Genomic DNA, 21588 nt, shown 5'->3' with positions numbered 1-21588 from the left:
AGTCAGTTTTATAATTTTTTCCAAAATGATTTCAAGGGAGCTATTGGATAGGACTGGACTTCCCAGGTGACTCAGTGGTAAAGAATCTACCTGCCAAGGGTCTGGGAACATCCACTAGAGGAGGAAATGGCAACCCACTCCAGTATTTGTGCCTGGGAAATCCCATAGACAGAGGAGCCTGGAGAGCTACAATGCATGGGATCACACAGAGTTGGACACGACTGAAGCGACTGAACAGCACTGGAAAGGAGTAAGGAGGATTTCTTAGATAGTGCCTGCTTTGCAAAGGCCAAAACAGTAGGAAAGAAATTTCTTCCAGGAAGCTCTCTCTCAGGCTGTCAGTTCTAACTTCATAGGAGATGTTTTTGGTCTTCTAATGATGTTGGGGGCAAGCAGTTGGGGAGGCCCTGATAAGTAGTGGGCAGGGCCAAGAATGTTAAACAACCTTCAATGCCTTGCCCACCCTCAACAAACAAAGCTTTCCTTTGTAGTGGCTCTAGCTCGTGCCCTTCAAGGTCTGCATTCTAGCCGATGGGAAGGAGATGAGGGAGAAAATTTCTTAAAAAGTGTTCTCTAAAAGTGTGGTTCAAGATCCCTGAAAGAATACTTATGCTTTCATGGGATCCCTGACATCACTCTTCTTTGTAGTACTTATGTTGTTATTTGCCCTTTCTTATCTCATTCTCTTATGGGCATAAAGTGAAGTTTTCCAAAAGCCAAGTCACAAGTGATACCGCAACAGATTAAGTGCAGAAGCAACCCCTTGGTTGGGACGGGGGCACGCCTGGGGTATAAGCACTGTTCAGACAGCAGGAGTGATGGTTTAGGTGCATTTTATTGGTTTCCTTCAGAATCCTTTTACAAAAAAGCAAAGTTAAAAACCAAGTCCCTGCCAAGACATTGAGAACCCTACCCCCTCCCTACGTCCCCCAGCTGTCACTGCTGCAGTTCATGAGGGTAGAGGGCTTGCAACTTTCGTCCCCTACCAAGCCCCAAAAGGGGAAATACCTACCACCTGGCAACCCCTGCCCCTCAGCCCCATCCCCCACACGTTGATCCTGGTTATAGCAGGCAGTGGTAAGAACTATTGGGGTCCAGGAGGAGCTCTGAACCCCAGAAAGCCATGCCCAGGGCACAGTCCATGAAGAACACTTCCCCTTCTGGCTTGGTGCCCCCTAGGAACACTGGTGTGCCCACTGCCTGGGAATAGAAAAAGAAATAAGTGAAAACCCATCAGCTTCAGTTCTAGTCATACCTGGTACCAGAGAATCAAGGCTGACACGTAGGTTGGGCAGGTTGTACATAGCACAGAAGTGCCACATCCACACAGGCACCATCAGTGTCACAGATACCATATGTAGGTTTTACATTTATCAGACATTTATTACAAAGCATAATTAGCAGCCTTCCCAACCTCCATATCCCTGCTATTACCACCTCACTCACAGAGGCCAGCTGCATACTCTCAGGCCAGAGAGGATCAAAACTCGGGGCCTCATCTGGGAGCTGGTGCAGGTAAATGCAGTCAGATTTGAAAGGGCAGCGGCCATTCCCCCGCATGAAGAACCGGCATTGAATCTGGCTATGAGAGGGCAGAAGGAGAGAAGACAATCACCGTCAAGCCCAGTTGCCCCAGGAACAAGGGCCAATGTGTAAGCTTGGGTAGGCTGTACACAGCCCAAAGACGCCACATCCATGCTGGCACCTCTGGCATCATCCTAAAGGAAATCAACCCTGAATATTCACTGAAAGGACTCGTGCTGAAGCTGAAGTTCCAATACTCTGGCCACCTGATGCGAAGAGCCTGATTGGAAAAGACCCTGATGCTGGGAAAGATTGAGGGCAGGAGGAGAAGCAGGCAACAGAGGATGAGATGGTTGGATGGCATCACCGACTCAATGGACATGAGCTTGAGCAAAGCACAGGAGATGGTGAAGGACAGGGAAGGCTGGCGTGCTGCAGTCCATGGGGTCGCCAAGAATCAGACACGACTTCGTGACGAGTGAGCGACTGAACAGCTAGCATCACAGTCAAGTGTAGATGTTAATGACAGTTATTTCCCAGCAGATGGCAGTAAAGTGTCTTAAGTGGTACCTTTCTCTTCATTCCCAGAGTCTATTTGGGACAGCAGTGACTCGGAATCTCCTTTCCTTCTTTGAACTAAGTTTCAATAAAACCACCTAAGGAGGGAGAACAGATAATCCTACAATGTGTCTCTGTAACTAGTTTAGAACAATGCTCTCTTCTGAGGGGTGGTCTTCAGTAAAGTGAAGTCGCTCAGTCGTGTCCGACTCAGCGACCTCATGGACTGTGGTCTGCCAGGCTCCTCTGTCCATGGGGTTTTCCAGGCAAGAATACTGGAGTGGGTTGCCATTTTCTCATGATTTGGTAATTGCTAGCTAATGAAATTTGATTAAGAAGTTTCCCACTTCTGAGATTTCAAATTTCACTCTGTGAAAGGTCAGATACAGGAAGGGTTTGCGGGCAACTTGTGATCTGCTTAAGCAGGAACAGGGAGAAAAAGATAAAGAGCTTTATTTGTAGCCTTTTTCCTGCATCACCAACTCTGCTTGACACCAGCGCAGTTGAGTCTTTCCCACTTCCTGCAGTCCCAGCATGAATGCAGGATCCCTTTGGCCACCAAGCTGGGAGCCGGGGAGTCCCTCTAAATCACTGCCTCTCTTCCTCTTCTTACCATTTGACCAAAGCTAGCATTAGGGACCCATCCATCCAGACAGTGATCAAAAGCCCCCCACTCAGCCATGGGACTTCCCTGGTGGTCCAGTGGGTAAGACTTTGTGCTTCCAGTGGAGGGGGGATGGGTCCAACCCCTGGTCAGGGAAATAAGATCCCAAATGCCTTGCTGCATGACCAAAAGGTAAAAAGCCCCCCACTCCATCTGACCAAGTTCTCCATTAGCCTCTCACTCGGTCTCACGTGACACCAGTCCTGAGGCTGCCTGAGCTGGAAGCGCTCATCATCTTTCAGTGTCCCTTCTCTCACATCGGTGTCCTCCCCACCATTCCTCCTAGTCCACGCTAGGAGTCAGAATGCCTGGGTTCAAGCCCCACTTCCTCCCTTAAGCCCTATAGACCTTTCCTCAGTTTCTTCTGCAAAGTGAGGAGAGTAAGCGTCCCACTTCACAGTGGCTGTGACCTGCGATGTCTGTCTCCTGTCACACCTGGGCCTGGGCGCTCCCTTCTGGCCCCGATGACTTCTGAACACTCCCAATTGGCTGCCAGCCGCCAGGATCTCCCCACTTCGACCTCCCTCTGCCTGAACGCCTCCATTTTCTCTTCCTCCTTGCTCCTCCTCCATCCCCAGTTCCAACACCTCCCCGGCTGTGAGACTCCGCCCAGGTTTGTTCTCAGTAACTTTGTTGAGGCAGTTTAATAACTGTTCACAGGCAAAATTCAGGGAGAGACTAGGTATTTTTATCCCACTCTCTATCCAGATATACTTTGCATACGTCAAGTGTAATAAACCCTTTGGGAAGGTAGAATTAAGACCTTGGAATTGTAACTAATTTGAGCTTTTACATAAAAGCCTACCCTCCCCAAGAGATGAAAACCTACTCAACTTTACCCCGTCTCCAAGGGCTGCATTTAAGTGTCTTCAGAAACCCCATGTTTTCAAAAATTATGTAAGAAACAACAGGCATTCGTATCAATTTACTTTCCTGATTTAAATGTCTTCGTTTGGCCACACTGCACGGTTTTTGGGATCTTAGTTCCCCTACTGGGGAAAGGCTCCCAGGCCCAAGCAGTGAAAACTGAGTCCTAACCACTGGGCTGCTAGGGAAATCCCACTCTTTAATGCTTTAAAAAAAAAAAAAGAAGAAGAAGAAGAAAAGAAAACTAGAAATAAAAGCCAAGCCGGGTTTCTCATCGTGCTGAAAGATCCTTCATGTACCCTGAGCCAGGCTAGAGGAGGAACTTGGCCCTGACTGTCTCGGTCACTCTTGTTACCCATCGGGCTTTCTGAAATGGTGGAAATAGCTCACACTCTTGCCTGCCATCTCCAACACTCTGCCTTCCCAGGACTGGGGGGAGACCATGCTGGGAACCCCGGAGGAGTGGGAATGGCTCAGGGGTTGCTTTCCTTCCTTCCTAACCTGTGTCACATTCCCCCCACCAGTTTTACCTGGTCCGAGCCTTGAAGTTCCTGATGAGTTGCTCCTTCTCAGGCCCCTTGGTCACCCAGAATCTGCAGGGGATGATGTAGCTGGAATGGACCCGGCACTGGGGACAGGCCCTGCGAGGTGGAGGGGTTGGGGGTTGGGGTGGAGGAGAGTGGAAGGTGAAAGAGGGGTAGTGACAAGCCCACCCCTCCTGGGGGCCTTTCCCCCCTTCCCGGCTGGCTTCTCCAAGGCCGTTACTTGATGACATCGAGCGGGAAGTCCCGTCGGCTCTTCCGCCAGGCGCGCAGGCAGCCCAGGCAGTGGGCGTGGCTGCAGTTGGGCAGGATGCCGAAGAGCCGCTCGGCCTCCGGCTTGTCCCACACCTTGTCCATGCAGATGCCACACACGACATCCTGACTGTCCTGCACCCTCTGCAGCCACAGGCAGGGTCAGAGCACATCCCCAACCCCGCCCTGCCAACACACAGACAGACACACACACATTGCTACCCCAAGTACAGCCCCAGGACCACAGGCCCCTCCTCCAGCAGCTCTGGGCATCCCAGAGGTCCAGCATGGCGTCCTCCCCCCATCCCCCTCCACTACCTGCTGCACCTCAAGGTCAAAGCTCTGAAACGGGGCCAGAAGCTCCTGGACAGGATCTGACTGAGGTGGAGGCTCCAGGAAGTAGCGGTGATCACCGTCAGCAGCTGTTGGGGAGAAACTGGATCCGTTCACTCATTTCCTCATTCATGTGGCATCTGCTGAGCGTCCGCTGCACGGAAGGCCCGGCGGGCGCATGACGTTCTTTTGCCCAGTAGTTCAGAGTCCATCTCTAACAAAACTGTTTGGACCCGTGCCATTCATTGGGCTTTCCTGGTGGCTCAGAGGGTAAAGAATCTGCCTGCAACGCAAGAGACCCTGGTTCCATCCCTGGGTGGGGAAGATCCTCTAAAGGAGGAAATAACAACCCACTCCAGTATTCTTGCCTGGAGGATTCAGTGGACAGAGAAGCCTGGCCAGCTATAGTCCATGGGGTCTCAAGGAGTTCTCCACAATAGAGAACGACGGCCACCTGCCATGTGTGGCTATCGGATACTTGGAATGGAGCTAGTCTGAACTCAGATGTGTTGCAAGGGTGAAATACACATGAGATGTTGCAGCTTAATACCCCAAATAATCTAAAATGTTTTACTAATAATTTTATATTGATTACATATAGAAATGACTTTGGATATGTAACTTTTGATATATCGAGTTAAAATATTAAAATTAATTTCACCCATTGCTTTTTACTTTTTTAAAAATAAGGCTACTAGAAAAATTTTAATTACAAATGTGAATTGTAAAATGGTGCAACCACTTTGGCAAACAGTTTGGTGGTTCCTCAAAATATTAAACATAGGGTTAACACATGATCCAGTATACACCCAAGAGAAATGAAAAGATACATCTGCATAAAAACTTGTACATAAGTGTTCATAGCAACATTATTTATAATAGCCAAAAAGCAAAAACCACCCAAGTATCCATCAATTGGTGAATGAATAAAACAAAATGTGGTATATATCCATACAATGGGATATTATTTGGCCATAAAAGGGAATGAAGCGGCAACCCACTCCAGTATCCTTGACTGGGAAATCCCATGGACAAAGGAGCCTGCCAGACTGCGGTCCATAGGGCTGCAAAAGAGTCAGACATGACTAAACCATAGTTCTTATTACACAGGGTCTAGTAAAGATTAAATGTACTGTTGCGTGAAAAAAAGGGGGTAATGAAATATATATATATGCTACAACCTGGATGAACCTAGAAAATATTACATACTAAATAAAAGAAACCAGACACAAAACAGCCATAGAATGTGCATGATTCTATTTATATGAAATGTCCAGAATAGGTGAATCCTTAGAGACCGAAAATAGAGTAGTGGTTGCCAGTGGCTGGGAAGGGTTGTGGATGGAGAGTGATTGCTAATGGATTTCTTTTGAGATAATGAAAATCTTCTAAAATTAAATAGTGCTACTAATAAGAACCTACTGTATAGCATACGGAATTCTACTCAATACTCTGAAATGATCTATATGGGAAAAGAATCTAAAAAATCATGGAGATATGTACATATGTAACTGATTCACTTTGTTGTACAGAAGAAACTAACACAACACTACAAATCAATAGACTCCAATAAAAGTTAATTTGAAAAACAGTACTATTTATACAACTCTGAACATACTGTACTACATTAAATTGTACACTTTAAATTGGTGAAATTTTTGGTTTGTGAATTATGTATCTCAATAAAGCTGATTTTAAAAAAATTATATATTTCTGTTGAACAGCACTGAACTAAAGCAATAATTTTAAAAGTAGCCCCTAACATTTAGTGTTTACTCTGTGCCAGGTACTGGGCTAAGCACACCACATGCACGAATTTGTCACAGCCCTGTGAGGTAAGGAATAATATCAGTGCCTTTTTGCAGATGCTGGAGAAGGAAATGGCAACCCATTCCAGTACTCTTGCCTGGAAAATCCCATGGACAGAGGAGCCTGGTAGGCTACAGTCCATGGGGTCGCAAAGAGCCGGACACGACTGAACGACTTCACTTCACTTTGCAGATGAGGCAGTCGAGGCCCAGGGAGGTTAAGTGCCTTGTGCAAGGTCACACAGTTCCAAAGTGGTGGAGCCAGCATTTGAAATTAGGTGGTTTCACTCCACAGGCACCATGGTATTCTGCCCCTAAAACACAGAGAGCAATAGAGCTGGAGGAAAGTTTCCCTCTGTCTGGGAGTCTTGAGGATGGAGATTGGTGGAAGGAAATAGCAGCCTTGCTTGGAGACAGGGCAGGGACCCTGATCCTGCTTGTGCCCACCTGCAGTGCCCGCGATGACTCCCATGCTAGTGACAGGAACTTCCGGGAGCTGCCACCAGCGTCCTCAGCCTTGCTGAACAGCCCGTCTGGGCCAAGCTCCATGTCCGGGTTGGCCCCTACGCAGCCCCAGTTGATGGCCACAGAGGGCAGGTAGGAGGGCTCGGAGCCCCTGCGGGTCAGTCCCAGCCGGGGCCCTGGCAGGGTGACGTGGGGCTCCGAATGGCGGCGGCCCCACTCAAGGTGATGGGGAGACAGCAGGTGCTGGTAGCTGTTAGGGGGTGGGGGAAGAGATGCGTGAGAAGACAGGGCTAGCCCTGCTGGGGCTCAGAGCCAGCTTTGCCCAGAACCTGGAGATTCGAGGGTACAGCGGGCTCTGGGAAGATGCATGGTCCATAAGGGACTGTTCCTCCCCAGTCCCCCAGCCCGCTCCCCACTGGAGAAGAGGTGCAGGCAACTTCCCTGGGGGTCCAGTGGCTAAGACTTCATGCTCCCAAGGCAGGGGGACCTAGGTTCGATCCCTGGTTGGGGAACTAGATACTACATGATGCAACTAAACAGTCTGCATGACCCTATGAAGATCAGATATCCTGCGTGCCACAGTTAAGACCTAGCACAGCCAAATAACCAGCGAAATAAAAATAAATATTGAAAAGAAGAGGTGCTTACCTGCATCCATCTCCATGGAAGCAGAAGCCTCGCTGGAAATATCTGCAGAGCCGGGATGCCTTCTGGTCCCAAGGGAAGCAGCGGCTGGACCTCCAGTGACAGGGCCCTTGGTCAACATTCCTAAGAGATCATGCCCAGCCCCATTTTAGTGCCTGCCTTTGCGATCCTTCTCGAAAGAGGCTGTGTGACATGAGGACTCAGGCTCCAGGCTTGGTCCTGTGTTCAGATCCTGCCTCTGCTGGATAATGATCCCTGGGTGGTAACTCAACTTCCCTAAAGCTTGATTTCCTCACCCTTAAAAATAAGAGTAGCGGGCACTTCCCTGGTGGTCCAGGGGGTAAGACTCCATGTTCCCAGTGCAGGGGGCCTGGGTTTGATCCCTGGCCAGGGAGCTAGATCCCACATAGGGCAACTAAGACCCAGCACAACCAAAAATGAGTAAATAAAGAAATATATATATTTTAGTGAGAGTAACAATGCCTCCTGTTACCTCAGGGTCATTGTAAGGCTTTTTTAAGATTTCATACAATGTACACAGCAGGTGCTTAGTAAATCATAGTGATCACTGTTATTTTCTCCAAGCACAGAGTCTTTTGGGCTCTGAAGTCAGAATTCTGGATTCAGCTTCTGGAACCAGGGCCCGCCCTACGGTCATGAACCCATGTAGTCACCCAGGGACCCCACACTAGCTTCAAAGCTCTGCTGTTGCTGCCTTGAAATTATTAAATTTTTGGACAAGAGGCCTTGATTTTCTTTTTGTGCTGGGTCCCACAGATGACATAGCCAGTTCTGCCTGGTACCACTGCTTTTGGTTGTGTGAGCTTGGATTACTTGTCCATGCCTCATTTCTTCATTTATAAATTACTAGCACCTACTTCACGGGATGATGCAAAATGCAAGTGAGATAGTGTATGTAAACTACAGCTATCCCTTGATATCCATAGGAGGTGGGTTCCAGAACCCCCACACGCACCAAAATTCATGGATGCTCAAGTTCCTTATATGAAGTGAAATAGTATTTGCATATATACTTTTAAGTCATCTCTAGATCACTTATAAACCTATTACAATGTAAATACTATGTAAATATTGGCTGCAAATTCAAGTTTTGTTTTTTGGAACTTCCTGGGATTTTTTTCCCCCAAATATTTTCAATCTGTGGTTGTTTTAATCCATGGGGTCAGAACCCTCACGGCCAACTATACCTAGTACACAGCAAGCCCTCAAAAAATATTAACTGTTCTTATCACTCTTCTGTGTGGATCACAATAAACTGTGGAAAATTCTGAAAGAGATGGGAATACCAGACCACCTGACCTGCCTCTTGAGAAACCAATATGCAGGTCAGGAAGCAACAGTTAGAACTGGACATGGAACAACAGACTGGTTCCAAATAGGAAAAGGAGTACGTCAAGGTTGTATATTGTCACCCTGCTTATTTAACTTATATGCAGAGTACATCATGAGAAACACTGGGCTGCATGAAGCACAAGCTGGAATCAAGATTGCTGGGAGAAATATCAATAACCTCAGATATGCAGATGACACCATCCTTATGGCAGAAAGTGAAGAACTAAAGAGCCTCTTGATGAAAGTGAAAGAGGAGAGTAAAAAATTTGGCTTAAAGCTCAACACTCAGAAAACAAAGAGCATGTCATCTGGTCCCATCACTTCATGGCAAATAGATGGGGAAACAGTGGAAACAGTGGCTGACTTTATTTTCTTGGGCTCCAAAATCACTGCAGATGGTAACTGCAGCCATGAAATTAAAAGACGCTTACTCCTTGGAAGAAAAGTTATGACCAACCTAGACAGCATATTAAAAAGCAGAGACATTACTTTGCCAACAAAGGTCCGTCTAGTCAAGGCCATGGTTTTTCCCGTGGTCATGTATGGATGTGAGAGTTGGACTGTGAAGAAAGCTGATCGCCAAAGAATTGATGCTTTTGAATTGTGGTGCTAGAGAAGACTCTTGAGAGTCCCTTGGACTGCAAGGAGATCCAACCAGTCCATCGTAAAGGAGATCAGTCCTGGGTGTTCATTGGAAGGACTGATGCTGAAGCTGAAACTCCAATACTTTGGCCACCTGATTCGAAGGAAGAGTTGACTCACTGGAAAAGACTCTGATGCTGGGAGGGATTGGGGGCTGGAGGAGACAGGGATGACAGAGAATGAGTTGGCTGGATGGCATCACCGACTCGATGGACATGAGTTTGGGTAAACTCCAGGAGTTGGTGATGGACCGGAAGGCTTGGCGTGCTGTGGTTCATGGGGTCGCAAAGAGTCGGACACGACTGAGCGACTGAACTGATCACTCTTCTGTCATCAACATCATCGTCACCGTTACTACAGGGACACTTGAGGGTCAGGGTGTGAGGTGGGAAGGGCAGGAGAAGGCTGAGTTGGGCCAGCATCTATTGAGAATCTACTGTGAGCTCAGGCCGGCCCCAGGGCTCTGGGGACCTCTGCTCTTGTTGTGTGCTGCCTTCCTGGGAGTGGGAATGATCCCACAGGTGAAATGGGCAGGGCAGCAAGGGTGGGGACAGAGGCCGGACTCTTGTCCTGCGAGAAAACAGACTGCCAGCCAGCGCCAGGGCTCTGCCAGAGGGTGGCCCCCACCACTCCCTAGAGAATGTCCCAGAGGGGCCCTGGCAGAGGAACAGGTGGCGGGAGGAAAGAACGGGCGAACCAGTCTTGCTGGTGAAGGTACCAGGTTGTCCGGCACACGGTCCTTCATTTACAACAACGTGTGGAGCTCCTGAACGTGGAACTTGCCTGTGGAGCTCCCGGAATTGATGGAGCCGAGGATCAACAAACCCGCGGCACAAACAGGGGAGGCAAATGAGGCACTCACCTTGGACACAAAATTTCAACAGACACACGGTCATAAAAGGAAATGATATTTTAGTATGATTTTTTTTAAGATGTAAATTAATTCAGAAAAAAATCCACAACGGGGCTTCCCTGGTGGCTCAGTGGTAAAGAATCCACCTGCAATGCAGGAGACATGGATCCGATCCCTGGTCAAGGAAGATCTTACATGCTGTGGGACAGTTAAGCCCATGTGCCACAACTATTGAGTCTGTGCTCTAGAGCCCAGGAAAGCCACAAATATTGAAGCCTGTACATCCTTCTCTATTGCGGAGAAGGCAATGGCAAGCCACTCCAGTACTCTTGCCTAGAAAATCCCATGGATGGAGGAGCCTGGTAGGCTGCAGTCCGCGGGGTCGCTAAGAGTCGGACACGACTGAGCAACTTCACTTTCACTTTTCACTTTCACGCATTGGAGAAGGAAATGGCAACCTACTCTAGTGTTCTTGCCTGGAGAATCCCAGGGACAGGGGAGCCTGGTGGGCTTCCGTCTGTGGGGTCACACAGAGTCGGACACGACTGAAGTGACTTAGCAGCAGCAGTACATCCTAGAACCTGTGCTCTGCAACAAGAGAAGCCACTGCAGTGAGAAGCCCACTCACCACAACCAGAGAAAAGCCAGCGCGGCAACGAAGACCCAGAACAGCCAAAAATAAAATTAAAAATCCACAATGAATGAAATAGCAAAGCTTTAAATAAAGACAGGATTCAACCCTGCATAATTTATTATCCCTGCCTCCCCCAGTCCTGGACTTGCAACAAGGGCAGAGATAACCAAGACAAGTACAGACGGTAGAAAGGATTCAGGCAGAAATAAAAAGCTGGCAGGGTGGGGACCCACTTTAGACAGGATGGTCAGGGAGGGTCTTTGAGGAGGTGCTAGTAGTAAGAAAACATTACTACAATGATTATTGTCATACAATATAATAGCTGTAGTTACTATTGTTGTTATTTTTATAAAAGCTGTTGTGAGGGTAAGGAGGGTCATGTAAGATCATTAAACAGTAACTTTTGATTTTAATTCAGACCACTACATCGTTTTCTGGTATTTTCGGAAGAAATTCAAAGAATCGAGTGTCCCTACTGTAACAAATCACTTTTCATTTCTGTTTGCTTATTTATGTGAACAAGACTTCTCAGTGTTTCCATTCATCAATAGTAGAAATAGAAATTGATGTTAATAGCACAACATTTTAGATCAACTATACCCTAATAAAAATTCTTAAAAATTGAATGACGAAAAACAATTGATGTTGAATTCTGTCTTATTCTAGCAATAAGTAATGTTTATCCATGGATGCATGAGCTTTTTTGACAGGGCGAAGCAACAACTTCAACTAAATCTTCTAAAGAAAATTTTCTTATTTAGTAATTAACTGTTAAAGTGTGTAGGGAATTCCCTGGCAGTCCAGTGTTTAGGACTTGGCACTTTTATGGCTGGGATCTGGGGTTCAATCCTTGGTGGGAGAACTAAGATCCTGCAAACCATGAGGCACAACCGAAAAAAATAAAAAAAGGGGGGGGGGGAATGTATTGAGTACTTCCAGTAACTAAATCTAGAAAAAAGTCATAGTCATATTTTTGTTTCACAAATATCTTTGTTGCAGGAGCAAATAATATTGTGATCAGCAAAAGGTTTCTGAGAATAAAAATATTTTATTAGGGACTTCCCTGGTCAACCAGCGGTTAGGAATCCACCTTGCGATGCAGGGGACGAGGGTTCGAACCCTGGTTGGGGAACTAAGATCCTACACACCTCAGTTCTCTGCAACTAGAGAAGCCTGCATGTCACAACGAAGAGCCTGTGCACCACAAGCAAACCCCAACAAGGCCAAATAAATAAAAATAGTACTATGAAATTCCGTGGGGGTGTAAATAGGCATTTAAGGAGAAAAAGGAATTATGTAAAACTGTAAAGAGCCTGCTTATGTATTTTTTAAGTGGATGACATTATATGTTAACTCTCTGGGATTCAGATGCCACTGGATACAGGAAAAGAATAATATACTTATTCAGATCCAACTGCTCACCTGCTGTTGCTCGTCAGCTGCCCACACAGCAAGCTCATTAGTAGGACCTAAAGCAAGCAGCCTGAAATAGCTCAGGTTGAAATTCTACACAGAGCCCCAGCCAGCCGCAGCCCAGTACCCCATGGTGCCTTTTAATCGTTATCATTGCCTGGCTTGGAAAAATGGACAAGTTCCTCTAGGAAGATTAAAGGCAAGTTCTTGTGGGCTGAGAGCTTTGAACACGTTCCTCAAAATCTTGCCTGAGGCGCCAGCCTTGGAGAAAGAAGATTCAGAAATGGTGAAAAAGCATTTGATTTAGTGATGTAGCTTCTCTAAAAACAACACTTAAAACTGTTTTGGAATGAAAAAAGAATAATTGTTTTATTTTAAAATGGGACTATTTAGTGGACCTCTCTGGTGGTCCGGTGGTTAGGAATCTGCCCTGCATTGCAGGGGACACAGGATTGATCCCTGGTTGGGGAACTAAGATCCTGCACGCCGCAGAGCAACTGAGCCCGAGCGCCACAGCCAAAATCCCGTGTGCTGTAACTGTGACCCAGTGCAGCCAAGTAAATAAGTATTTGTTTTTAAACAGGACTATTAAGAATACATTAGAAATTTAACCTTTGCAACAATTTACCTTATGATGAAAACCATTAGATAACTTGGAGAATGAAGGGGAAACATGCTTTTTCAAATTTCTTTTAGGTTTATAAAAGATGCCAGGCCTGCTATGTTGCTGCTCCCAATTACAAGTTGGGGAGTAAATAGGAAGAGGCTGGAGTAGGGGACGGACTAGGTCAGTGGTGACCGCCACATCAGCGAGGCTGGAGGGTGGACGGAGGGTGGGTTAAATGGTGAAGTGGAAATGACAATCACTGGGGAAAGGGTGAGGGACCCACAAGGAGCAGCCTCTCATCTCCTAGGGGAGGAGCCAGTGGCCCTCAAAGGAAGGGCTTGCAAGCCTCCTGTCCCAGGTCCCCAAAGCTTTGCTTTCCCTAAAGACCACCAGTGAGGCTGACCTCCAGGGCTGCCTGGAGAGGCCACAACACTAGTTCCTTCACAAGCTGAGAGGTCCAGTGACACAATTCTCCCAGCAGATCCAGAGGGGCTCTTAGACCATCAGATGAGCTACAACAAAAGAGGCTAGGGGCTTTGTGATCAGATCAATTTGAGAAACTCCTCCTTCTGTATGTTCTTAGAGTCATGTTGTATATTGCTTATTGTCTATAAACATCTTAAAGGCTCTGATAAGTCCTGCAAAGGACTCTGTTTGATTTTACCTAGCATTGCTTAAACTTGTTTCTGTTGCTAGGTCTTCTACCCACACAACCCTGATATATCGATAAAATACATTTGGTTTGGAGGAAATGGCAGATTAGTTCATTTAATCCTCAAAACAAACCTTAAAAGCCAGGAATCTTCTTTTGTTTACAAAATCTGAAGCTGAGAGAGGTCAAGTAACTGGCCTGTGACTCAGAACAAGAGTTAAGGCTATAACACAGGTGTGGCCACTCAGCACAGTATTTAGTTAACCAAGATTGAATTGCCACCAGTGAAGGTCGCTGGATTTGGGGAAGTTTCTGAAGCCAACTTCTGGGGACAGAGCAGCCAGAGGTCACAGGTAATCTAGGCCCAGGGAGGCAGCAGGAGCATCTGGGTGGCTGGGAGGCCAGAGCGGTGGACCCCTGAGCAGTGGGCCCAGGGAATTGGGGCTGGCCTGCTGAACAGGAGCAGAGGGCGCGGAGAAGAGCAGGGACCAGGAGATCAGGGCTGGGGTGGTAAGGCGGGAGGCACAGCCGGCCACATCCTGACCGGGATTCTTAAAACTGGAGAGCCCTTGTGACTTCCCTGGTGGTCCAGTGGTTAAGAATCTGCCTGTGAATGCAAGGGACACAGGTTCCGTCTCTGCTCCGGGAGGATTCCACAAACTGCAGGGCAACAAAGCCTGTGCATCACAGCTTTTGAACCCTTGCCCTAGAGCCTATGCTCCGCATCAAGAAAAGCCACCGCAACGAGAAGCCCCGTGCCCCCAACAAAGACCCAGTGCAGCCAATAAATAAACAAATAAAAACTTCAGGACTCAAACTTAGTCTAGCATGCCACCTTCCTTCCTGAGTTTTGGGCAGGGCCAGAAACAACTGAAAATCTCCTTTAGTAAAAGTCCGTCTTCCTTTCTTTTGCCTTCCCCATGCTATCAGATCACCTTTCTTCCCAGCCTGGGGAAAGCACTTCACACGGAGACTCTAAGATCTACAGTGATCCCTCTTTAGGGAGAATGATCCCTCCTTTACCCAAACTTCAGTTCTCTTCGGGGAACTGAGCTCTTCCAGCTGTTGCGAAAATGAATGTGTTTTAAGGTCTGAATGTTTGATGGGAGGACTAGTGAGCTAGCATACCCAAAAGGAATGACTCTCTAATGGTGTAATGTTCAACCTGAAGTATTTCCTTTCAAATGCTTGGGAACACCTGGCACTAGGCCGCATGCAGGGGCTACAAAGGTGACAGGAAGAACAGGTCCCACCACAGAGAGCTGCGTGGTGTTGCTGTGCAGAAAAACCTTTGCTGCATAAAGAGAAAAAAGACAAGTGGGGAATCTCTGCCCTGAATGGTCAGACCCAGAGCTGGCTCTGATTGAGCTGTGCAGCCTTGGTGTGTCTCATCCCCTCTCTGGTCTGTCTCCTTCTCTGGACTATGAGGAGGTGAGAGGTCATCTCTAGACCCTTCCTGCATTGGGGTGGGGGCTAGAAAGCCCCTTCTCCCACCTGATACACCCCACTTCTTTAAGACTGAGCCTTCAGTGACCAGAAGGAACCTGAAAGACATTTCCCCCACTTCCCCTGTGTTCTCCCAAAACCCAGACCCCTACCTGCGTGACTGCTGGGAGTAGGGGCTGCTCCTCCCACCTCGGCCATCACCATCAGACCCAGCAGAGTCCATCCCAGCTGTGGCCCCTCATGAGAATCAGGCAGGGCTGGTGCTCCTTTATCCCTCCCTTGCTGGGCAGGGCCAATGGGAGGAGGGGCTGGGAAATGCGGCCCACCCCTCCCCATGGCCCCAGGCCTGCCTGAGGTGGGACGGAGTGTAGAGCAGGATGGCTGGAAGGCTAGGGGGCTGGGGGCTCTAGCTGCTCTGCTTAGGCTGCAGGATATAGGTGGAGCAGGGCAGGAGGGCCTTGGGGGATCCCTAGAGGATTTCTAGAGGAAACTGGGGGATGAGTTAAGGACTTTGAGGGTTTCAGCAAGGGCCACAATGAGAGGTGGCCAGGAGGGGCTTGCCTGAAGCTCTAATGAGGAAGCTCCAGATTGGATGATAGCAAATCAGCCCGTCAGGCCTCTTCTAGGTAGTTTAACTGGCTGGTGGATTCCTAGCTGGCATTCTGCAGAGCTAGGGGCCGGGCCCACAGACAGAAGGGAGTGAGGGGAAGGGGACCGCGCGCTCTAAGAACCCCACAGTTCCTGTCTTAGTTCTCCAAGCCCACATTCTCTTCACGGGACCGCAATGTCCGACGCGGGAGACAAGTGGGAAAGTTAAAAGGACCAAACAAGAGGAGTTCACTTAAAAGTTAAAGGAGAGATTTTTGGTTTTAGATATTTATTTCTCTGGTTCGGGTCTTAGTTGTGGCCTGCGGGATCTTTTCTTGTGTGTGGCACGTGGACTTCTCTTGCGGGCTCACCGGTTGCCGTGTGCTGGCTTAGTTGCTCCGTGGCACATGGGATCTTCGTTCCCTGTCCAGGGATCAAACCCACGACCTCTGCACTGGAAGGCAGATTCTTAACTACTGGACCACCAGAAGTCCCAAAGGAGAGATTTTTAAATTGAATTTAAACAACTTCCTCTGTTTTCTCAGTCGTGTCTGTAGCACACCAGGCTCATCCATGGGATTTCCCAGGCAAGAGTACTAGAGTGGGTTGCCATTTCCTTCTCCAGGGCATCTTCCTGACCCAGGGATCGAACCTGCATCTCCCTCATTGTGGGTGGATTCTCTACCATCTGAGCCACCAGGGAGATCAATAGGACATCATTGTTATTTCTTTAACTTTTGCTGGATCAAAATTACGTGAAATAATTCTTATAGGTGCTGCCAATCTGCCCTCTATACAGGCTGCACCAGATTTTACTTCCACCAACAGCGTGAGATTCTGCACATAATCAAATTTCTTGGTGTTTGTTAATTTGTTATGTAAAACAACAGTATCTTATTGTAGTTTTTAAAATTTATTTTTGGCCGCGCTGGGTGGACTTTTCTCTAGTTTGGGAGAGCGGGGACTACTCTCGAGTTGCATGGGCTTCTCATTGTGGTGGCTTCTCTTTTTTCAGAGCACAGGCTCTAGGGTGAGCAGCAGTTGACGGACGTGGCTCAGTAGTTGTGGCTCCCAGGCTCTAGAACATAGGCTCGGTGTGGCACAGGGTTTAGTTGGTCCACGGCAAATGGGATGGGATCTCCCTCGATCAGGGATCGAACTCGTGCCCCCTGCATTGGCAGGTGGATTCCTCATCACTGAGCCACCAGGGAAGTCCTCATTGTAGTTGGAACTTTTATTTCTTTTACTATGAAATTAAGCACCTCTCCCTATGTTTTAGAGGCATTGTTCTTCCTGTTCAAATCCTTTGCCCAGTTTTCGACTGGGTTGCTGCACTTTTACTTACCAATTCGTAGGTGGCTTTTGTCTTACTGCATCAACACATTTTATTTATTTATTTAGTCAATCAGCAAATGTTTATTGATTGACAATTCTGTTCCAAGGGGTATTTTTTTTCCACTTTAAAAAATTTAACTGGAGGCTAATTACTTCATGGGATATGGATGGAAAAACAGTGGAAACAGTGTCAGACTTTATTTTTTTGGGCTCCAAAATCATTGCAGATGCTGATTGCAGCCATGAAATTAAAAGACGCTTACTCCTTGGAAGGAAAGTTATGACCAACCTTGATAATATATTAAAAAGCAGAGACATTACTTTGCCAACAAAGGTCCATCTAGTCAAGGCTATGGTTTTTCCCGTGGTCATGTATGGATGTGAGAGTTGGACTGTGAAGAAAGCTGATCGCGGAAGAATTGATGCTTTTGAACTGTGGTGTTGGAGAAGACTCTTGAGAGTCCCTTGGACTGCAAGGAGATCCAACCAGTCCATTCTAAGGGAGATCGATCCTGGGTGTTCATTGGAAGGACTGATGCTAAAGCTGAAACTGCAATACTTTGGCCACCTCATGCGACGAGTTGACTCACTGGAAAAGACTCTGATCCTGGGAAAGGTTGGGGGCGGGAGGAGAAGGGGACGACCGAGAATGAGACGGCTGGATGGCATCACCGACTCTGTGGACATGAGTTTGAGTGTACTCCGGGAGTTGGTGATGGACAGGGAGGCCTGGTGTGCTGTGATTCATGGGGTCGCGGAGAGTCGGACATGACTGAGCGACTGAACTGAACTGAACTGAATTACTTTACAATATTGTAGTGGTTTTGCCATACATTGACATGAATCCGCCATGGGTGTACATGTGTTCCCCATCCTGAACCCCCCTCCCACCGCCCTCCCCATCCCATCCCTCAGGGTCATCCCAGTGCACCAGCCCCGAGCACCCTGTCTCAAGGATCGAACCTGGACTGGCGATCTATTTCACATGTGATAATATACATGATTCAATGCTATTCTCTCAAAGCATCCCACCCTCATCTTCTCCCACAGGGTCCAAAAGTCTCATTCTTTACATCTGTGTCTTTTGCTCTCTTGCATATAGGGTCATCGTCACATCTTTCTAAATTCCATATATATGCATTAGTATACTGTATTGGTGTTTTTCTTCCTGACTCATTTCACTCTGTATAATAGGCTCCAGTTTCATTCACCTCATTATAACTGATTCAAATGCATTCTTTTTAATAGCTGAGCAATATTCCATTGTGTGTATGTTCCACAGCTTTATTATCCATTCATCTGCCGATGGACATCTAGGTTGCTTCCATGTCTTGGCTATTGTAGACAGTGCTGTGATGAACATTGGGGTACACGTGTCTCTTTCAATTCTGGTTTCCTCAGTGTGTATGCCCAGCAGTGGGATTGCTGGGTCGTATGGGAGTTCTAGTTTTTTAAGGAATCTCCTCACTGTTCTCCATAGTGGCTGTACTAGTTTGCATTCCCACCAACAGTGTAAGAGGGTTCCTTTTTCTCCACACCCTCTCAAGCATTTATTGTTTGTAGACTTTTTGATGGAAGCCATTCTGACTGGTGTGAGATGGTACCTCATCGTGGTTTTGATTTGCATTTCTCTGATAATGAGTGATGTTGAGCATCTTTTCATGCATTTGTTAGCCATTTGTATGTCTTCTTTGGAGAAATGTCTGTTTAATTGTTTGGCCCATTTTTTGATTGGGTCATTTATTTTTCCTGGAATTGAGCTGCAGAAGCTGCTTATATATTTTTGAGATTAATTCTTTGTCAATTGCTATTATTTTCTCCAATTCTGAAGGCTGTCTTTTCACCTTGCTGATAGTTTACTTCATTGTGCAAAAGCTTTGAAGTTTAATTAGGTCCCATTTGTTTAATTTTGCTTTCATTTCCTTTACTATGGGAGGTGGGTCATAGAGGATCCTGCTATGATTTATGTCAGAGAGTGTTTTGCCTATGTTTTCCTCTAGGAGTTTTATAGTTTCTGGTCTTACATTTAGATCTTTAATCCATTTTGAGTTTATTTTTATCAATGGTGTTAGAAAGTGTTCTAGTTTCATTCTTTTACAAGTGGTTGACCAGTTTCTCCAGCACCACTTGTTAAAGAGACTGTCTTTTCTCCATTGTATATTCTTGCCTCCTTTGTCAAAGATAAAGTGTCCATAGGTGTGTGGATTTATCTCTGTGCTTTCTGTTTTGTTCCATTGATCTATTTTTCTGTTTTGTGCCAGTACCATACCGTCTTGATGACTGTAGCTTTGTAGTATAATCTGAAGTCAGACAGGTTGATTCCTCCAGTTTCATTCTTCTTGCTAAAGATTGCTTTGACTATTCAAGGTTTTTTGTATTTCCATACAAATTGTGAAATTATTTGTTCTAGTTCTCTGAAAAATACCATTGGTAGCTTGATAGGGATTGCATTGAGTCTATGGATTGCTTTGGGTAGTATACTCATTTTCACTATATTGATTCTTCTGATTCATGAACATGGTATATTTCTCCATCTATTTGTGTCCTCTTTGATTTCTTTCATCAGTGTTTTAGTTTTCTATATATAGGTCTTTTGTTTCTTTAGGTAGATATATTCCCAAGTGTTTTATTCTTTTCATTGCAATGGTGAATGGAATTGTTTCTTTAATTTCTTTCTGTTCTCTCATTGTTAGTGTATAGGAATACAAGGGATTTCTATCCTTGTATTGGCACGTCGTCCTGTAATAGGAAACCTTTGCCTCATCAGTTTTCCTAATTTACAAGTGCAATATTTTAACCAACGCCTTGTGAAAAAGCCGCCTTGCTGAGAAGGTGGGCACCATATTCCAGTTTCAGGGGATTCACTGCTCCCGAGCCCCGTGGCAGGCAGCCGGGCCTGCTGGACCGATAAGGCCCAGAGGGGCGGGGGCTGCAGTCTGACCTCACACCGAAATTCAGCACCCCCTGAGTGAGGGGGGTCCCCTGGTGGGGCCCCGGGAAAGCATGGCACCCTCAGACCACACAGCGGCCGAGTTCTGGAGCAAATAAAAGGCCTGTGTTATTTTTTGTTCTTGAAAAAAAAAAAAAAGTGTTAATTTTATATCCTGCAACTTTACTATATTCATTGATTAGCTCTAGCAATCTTCTGGTGGAGTCTTTAGGGTTTTCTATGTAGAGGATCATGTCATCTGCAAACAGTGAGAGTTTTACTTCTTCTTTTCCAATCTGGATTCCTTTTATTTTTCTTCTCTGATTGCTGAGGCTAAAACTTCCAAAACTATGTTGAATAGTAGTGGTGAGAGTGGGCACCTTTGTCTTGTTCCTGCTGCTACTGCTGCTGCTAAGTCACTTCAGTCATCTCCGACTCTGTGTGACCCCATAGATGGCAGCCTACCAGGCTCCCCTGTCCCTGGGATTCTCCAGGTAAGAACACTGGAGTGGGTTGCCATTTCCTTCTCCAATGTGTGAAAGTGGAAAGTGAAAGTGAAGTCGCTCAGTCATGTCCGACTCATAGTGATCCCATGGACTGCAGCCCACCAGGCTCCTCCAACCATGGGATTTTCTAGGCAAGAGTACTGGAGTGGCTTGCCATTGCCGTCTCCGGTCTTGTTCCTGACTTTAGGGGAAATGCTTTCAATTTTTCACCATTGAGGAAAATGTTTGCTGTGGGTTTGTCATATATAGCTTTTATTATGTTGAGGTATGTTTCTTCTATGCCTGCTTTCTGGAGAGTTTTTTTTTTTTAATCATAAATGGATGTTGAATTTTGTCAAAGGCTTTCTCTGCATCTATTGAGATAATCATATGGTTTTATCTTTCAATTTGTTAATGTGGTGTATTACGTTGATTGATTTGCGGATATTGAAGAACCCTTGCATCCCTGGGATAAAGCCCAGTTGGTCATGATGTATGATCTTTTTAATATGTTGTTGAATTCTGTTTGCTAGAATTTTGTTAAGGATTTTTGCATCTATGTTCATCAGTGATATTGGCCTGTAGTTTTCTTTTTTTGTGGCATCTTTGTCAGGTTTTGGTATTAGGGTGATGGTGGCCTCATAGAATGAGTTTGAAAGTTTACCTTCCTCTGCAATTTTCTGGAAGAGTTTGAGTAGGATAGGTGTTAGCTCTTCTCTAAATTTTTGGTAGAATTCAGCTGTGAAGCCCTCTGGTCCTGCCCTTTTGTTTGTTGGAAGATTTCTGATTATAGTTTCGATTTCCATGATTGTGATGGGTCTGTTAAGATTTTCTATTTCTTCCTGGTTCAGTTTTGGTACTTTTCTAAGAATTTGTCCATTTCTTCCAAGTTGTCCATTTTATTGGACAATATAGTTGCTTATAGTAGTCTCTTATGATCCTTTGTATTTCTGTGTTGTCTGTTGTGATCTCTCCATTTTCATTTCTAATTTT

The 21588-nt window shown here is 46.3% G+C and overlaps 1 protein-coding gene across 1 annotated transcript; it reads right to left on the bottom strand.

The window, feature by feature from the left end:
• Positions 1–771: 771 nt before the first annotated feature.
• On the bottom strand, positions 772–15481 carry LOC129543586 (putative E3 ubiquitin-protein ligase makorin-1). Its single transcript, XM_088831526.1, has 8 exons — positions 15411–15481; positions 7662–7751; positions 6996–7263; positions 4726–4842; positions 4379–4551; positions 4144–4254; positions 1435–1582; positions 772–1200 (listed from the first exon to the last, which is right to left on the bottom strand). Exons 1-8 carry the CDS (start codon positions 15479–15481, stop codon positions 1063–1065), a joined length of 1116 nt encoding a protein of 371 aa, XP_088687652.1. The 3' UTR covers positions 772–1062.
• Positions 15482–21588: the final 6107 nt, after the last annotated feature.

Source organism: Moschus berezovskii, chromosome 23, assembly GCF_049115385.1.
Source record: "Moschus berezovskii isolate FMDL1 chromosome 23, NW_MosBer_1.0, whole genome shotgun sequence".
Taxonomy (NCBI): Eukaryota; Metazoa; Chordata; class Mammalia; order Artiodactyla; family Moschidae; genus Moschus; species Moschus berezovskii.
The sequence above is the reverse complement of the archived record's forward strand: the minus strand, read 5'-3'. Positions and strand labels throughout refer to the sequence as shown.

Bases quoted from the DNA above. Each gene is read 5' to 3' on its own strand.
- LOC129543586 (XM_088831526.1), bottom strand. From the start codon at position 15,481: ATGGACTCTGCTGGGTCTGATGGTGATGGCCGAGGTGGGAGGAGCAGC. The intron at 7,264-7,661 runs GTAAGCACCTCT...ACCCCCTAACAG, and splicing joins TTCCATGGAGATGGATGCAG to CTACCAGCACCTGCTGTCTC. The intron at 1,201-1,434 runs GTAATAGCAGGG...TTCTATTCCCAG, and splicing joins TGGCCTCTGTGAGTGAGGTG to GCAGTGGGCACACCAGTGTT.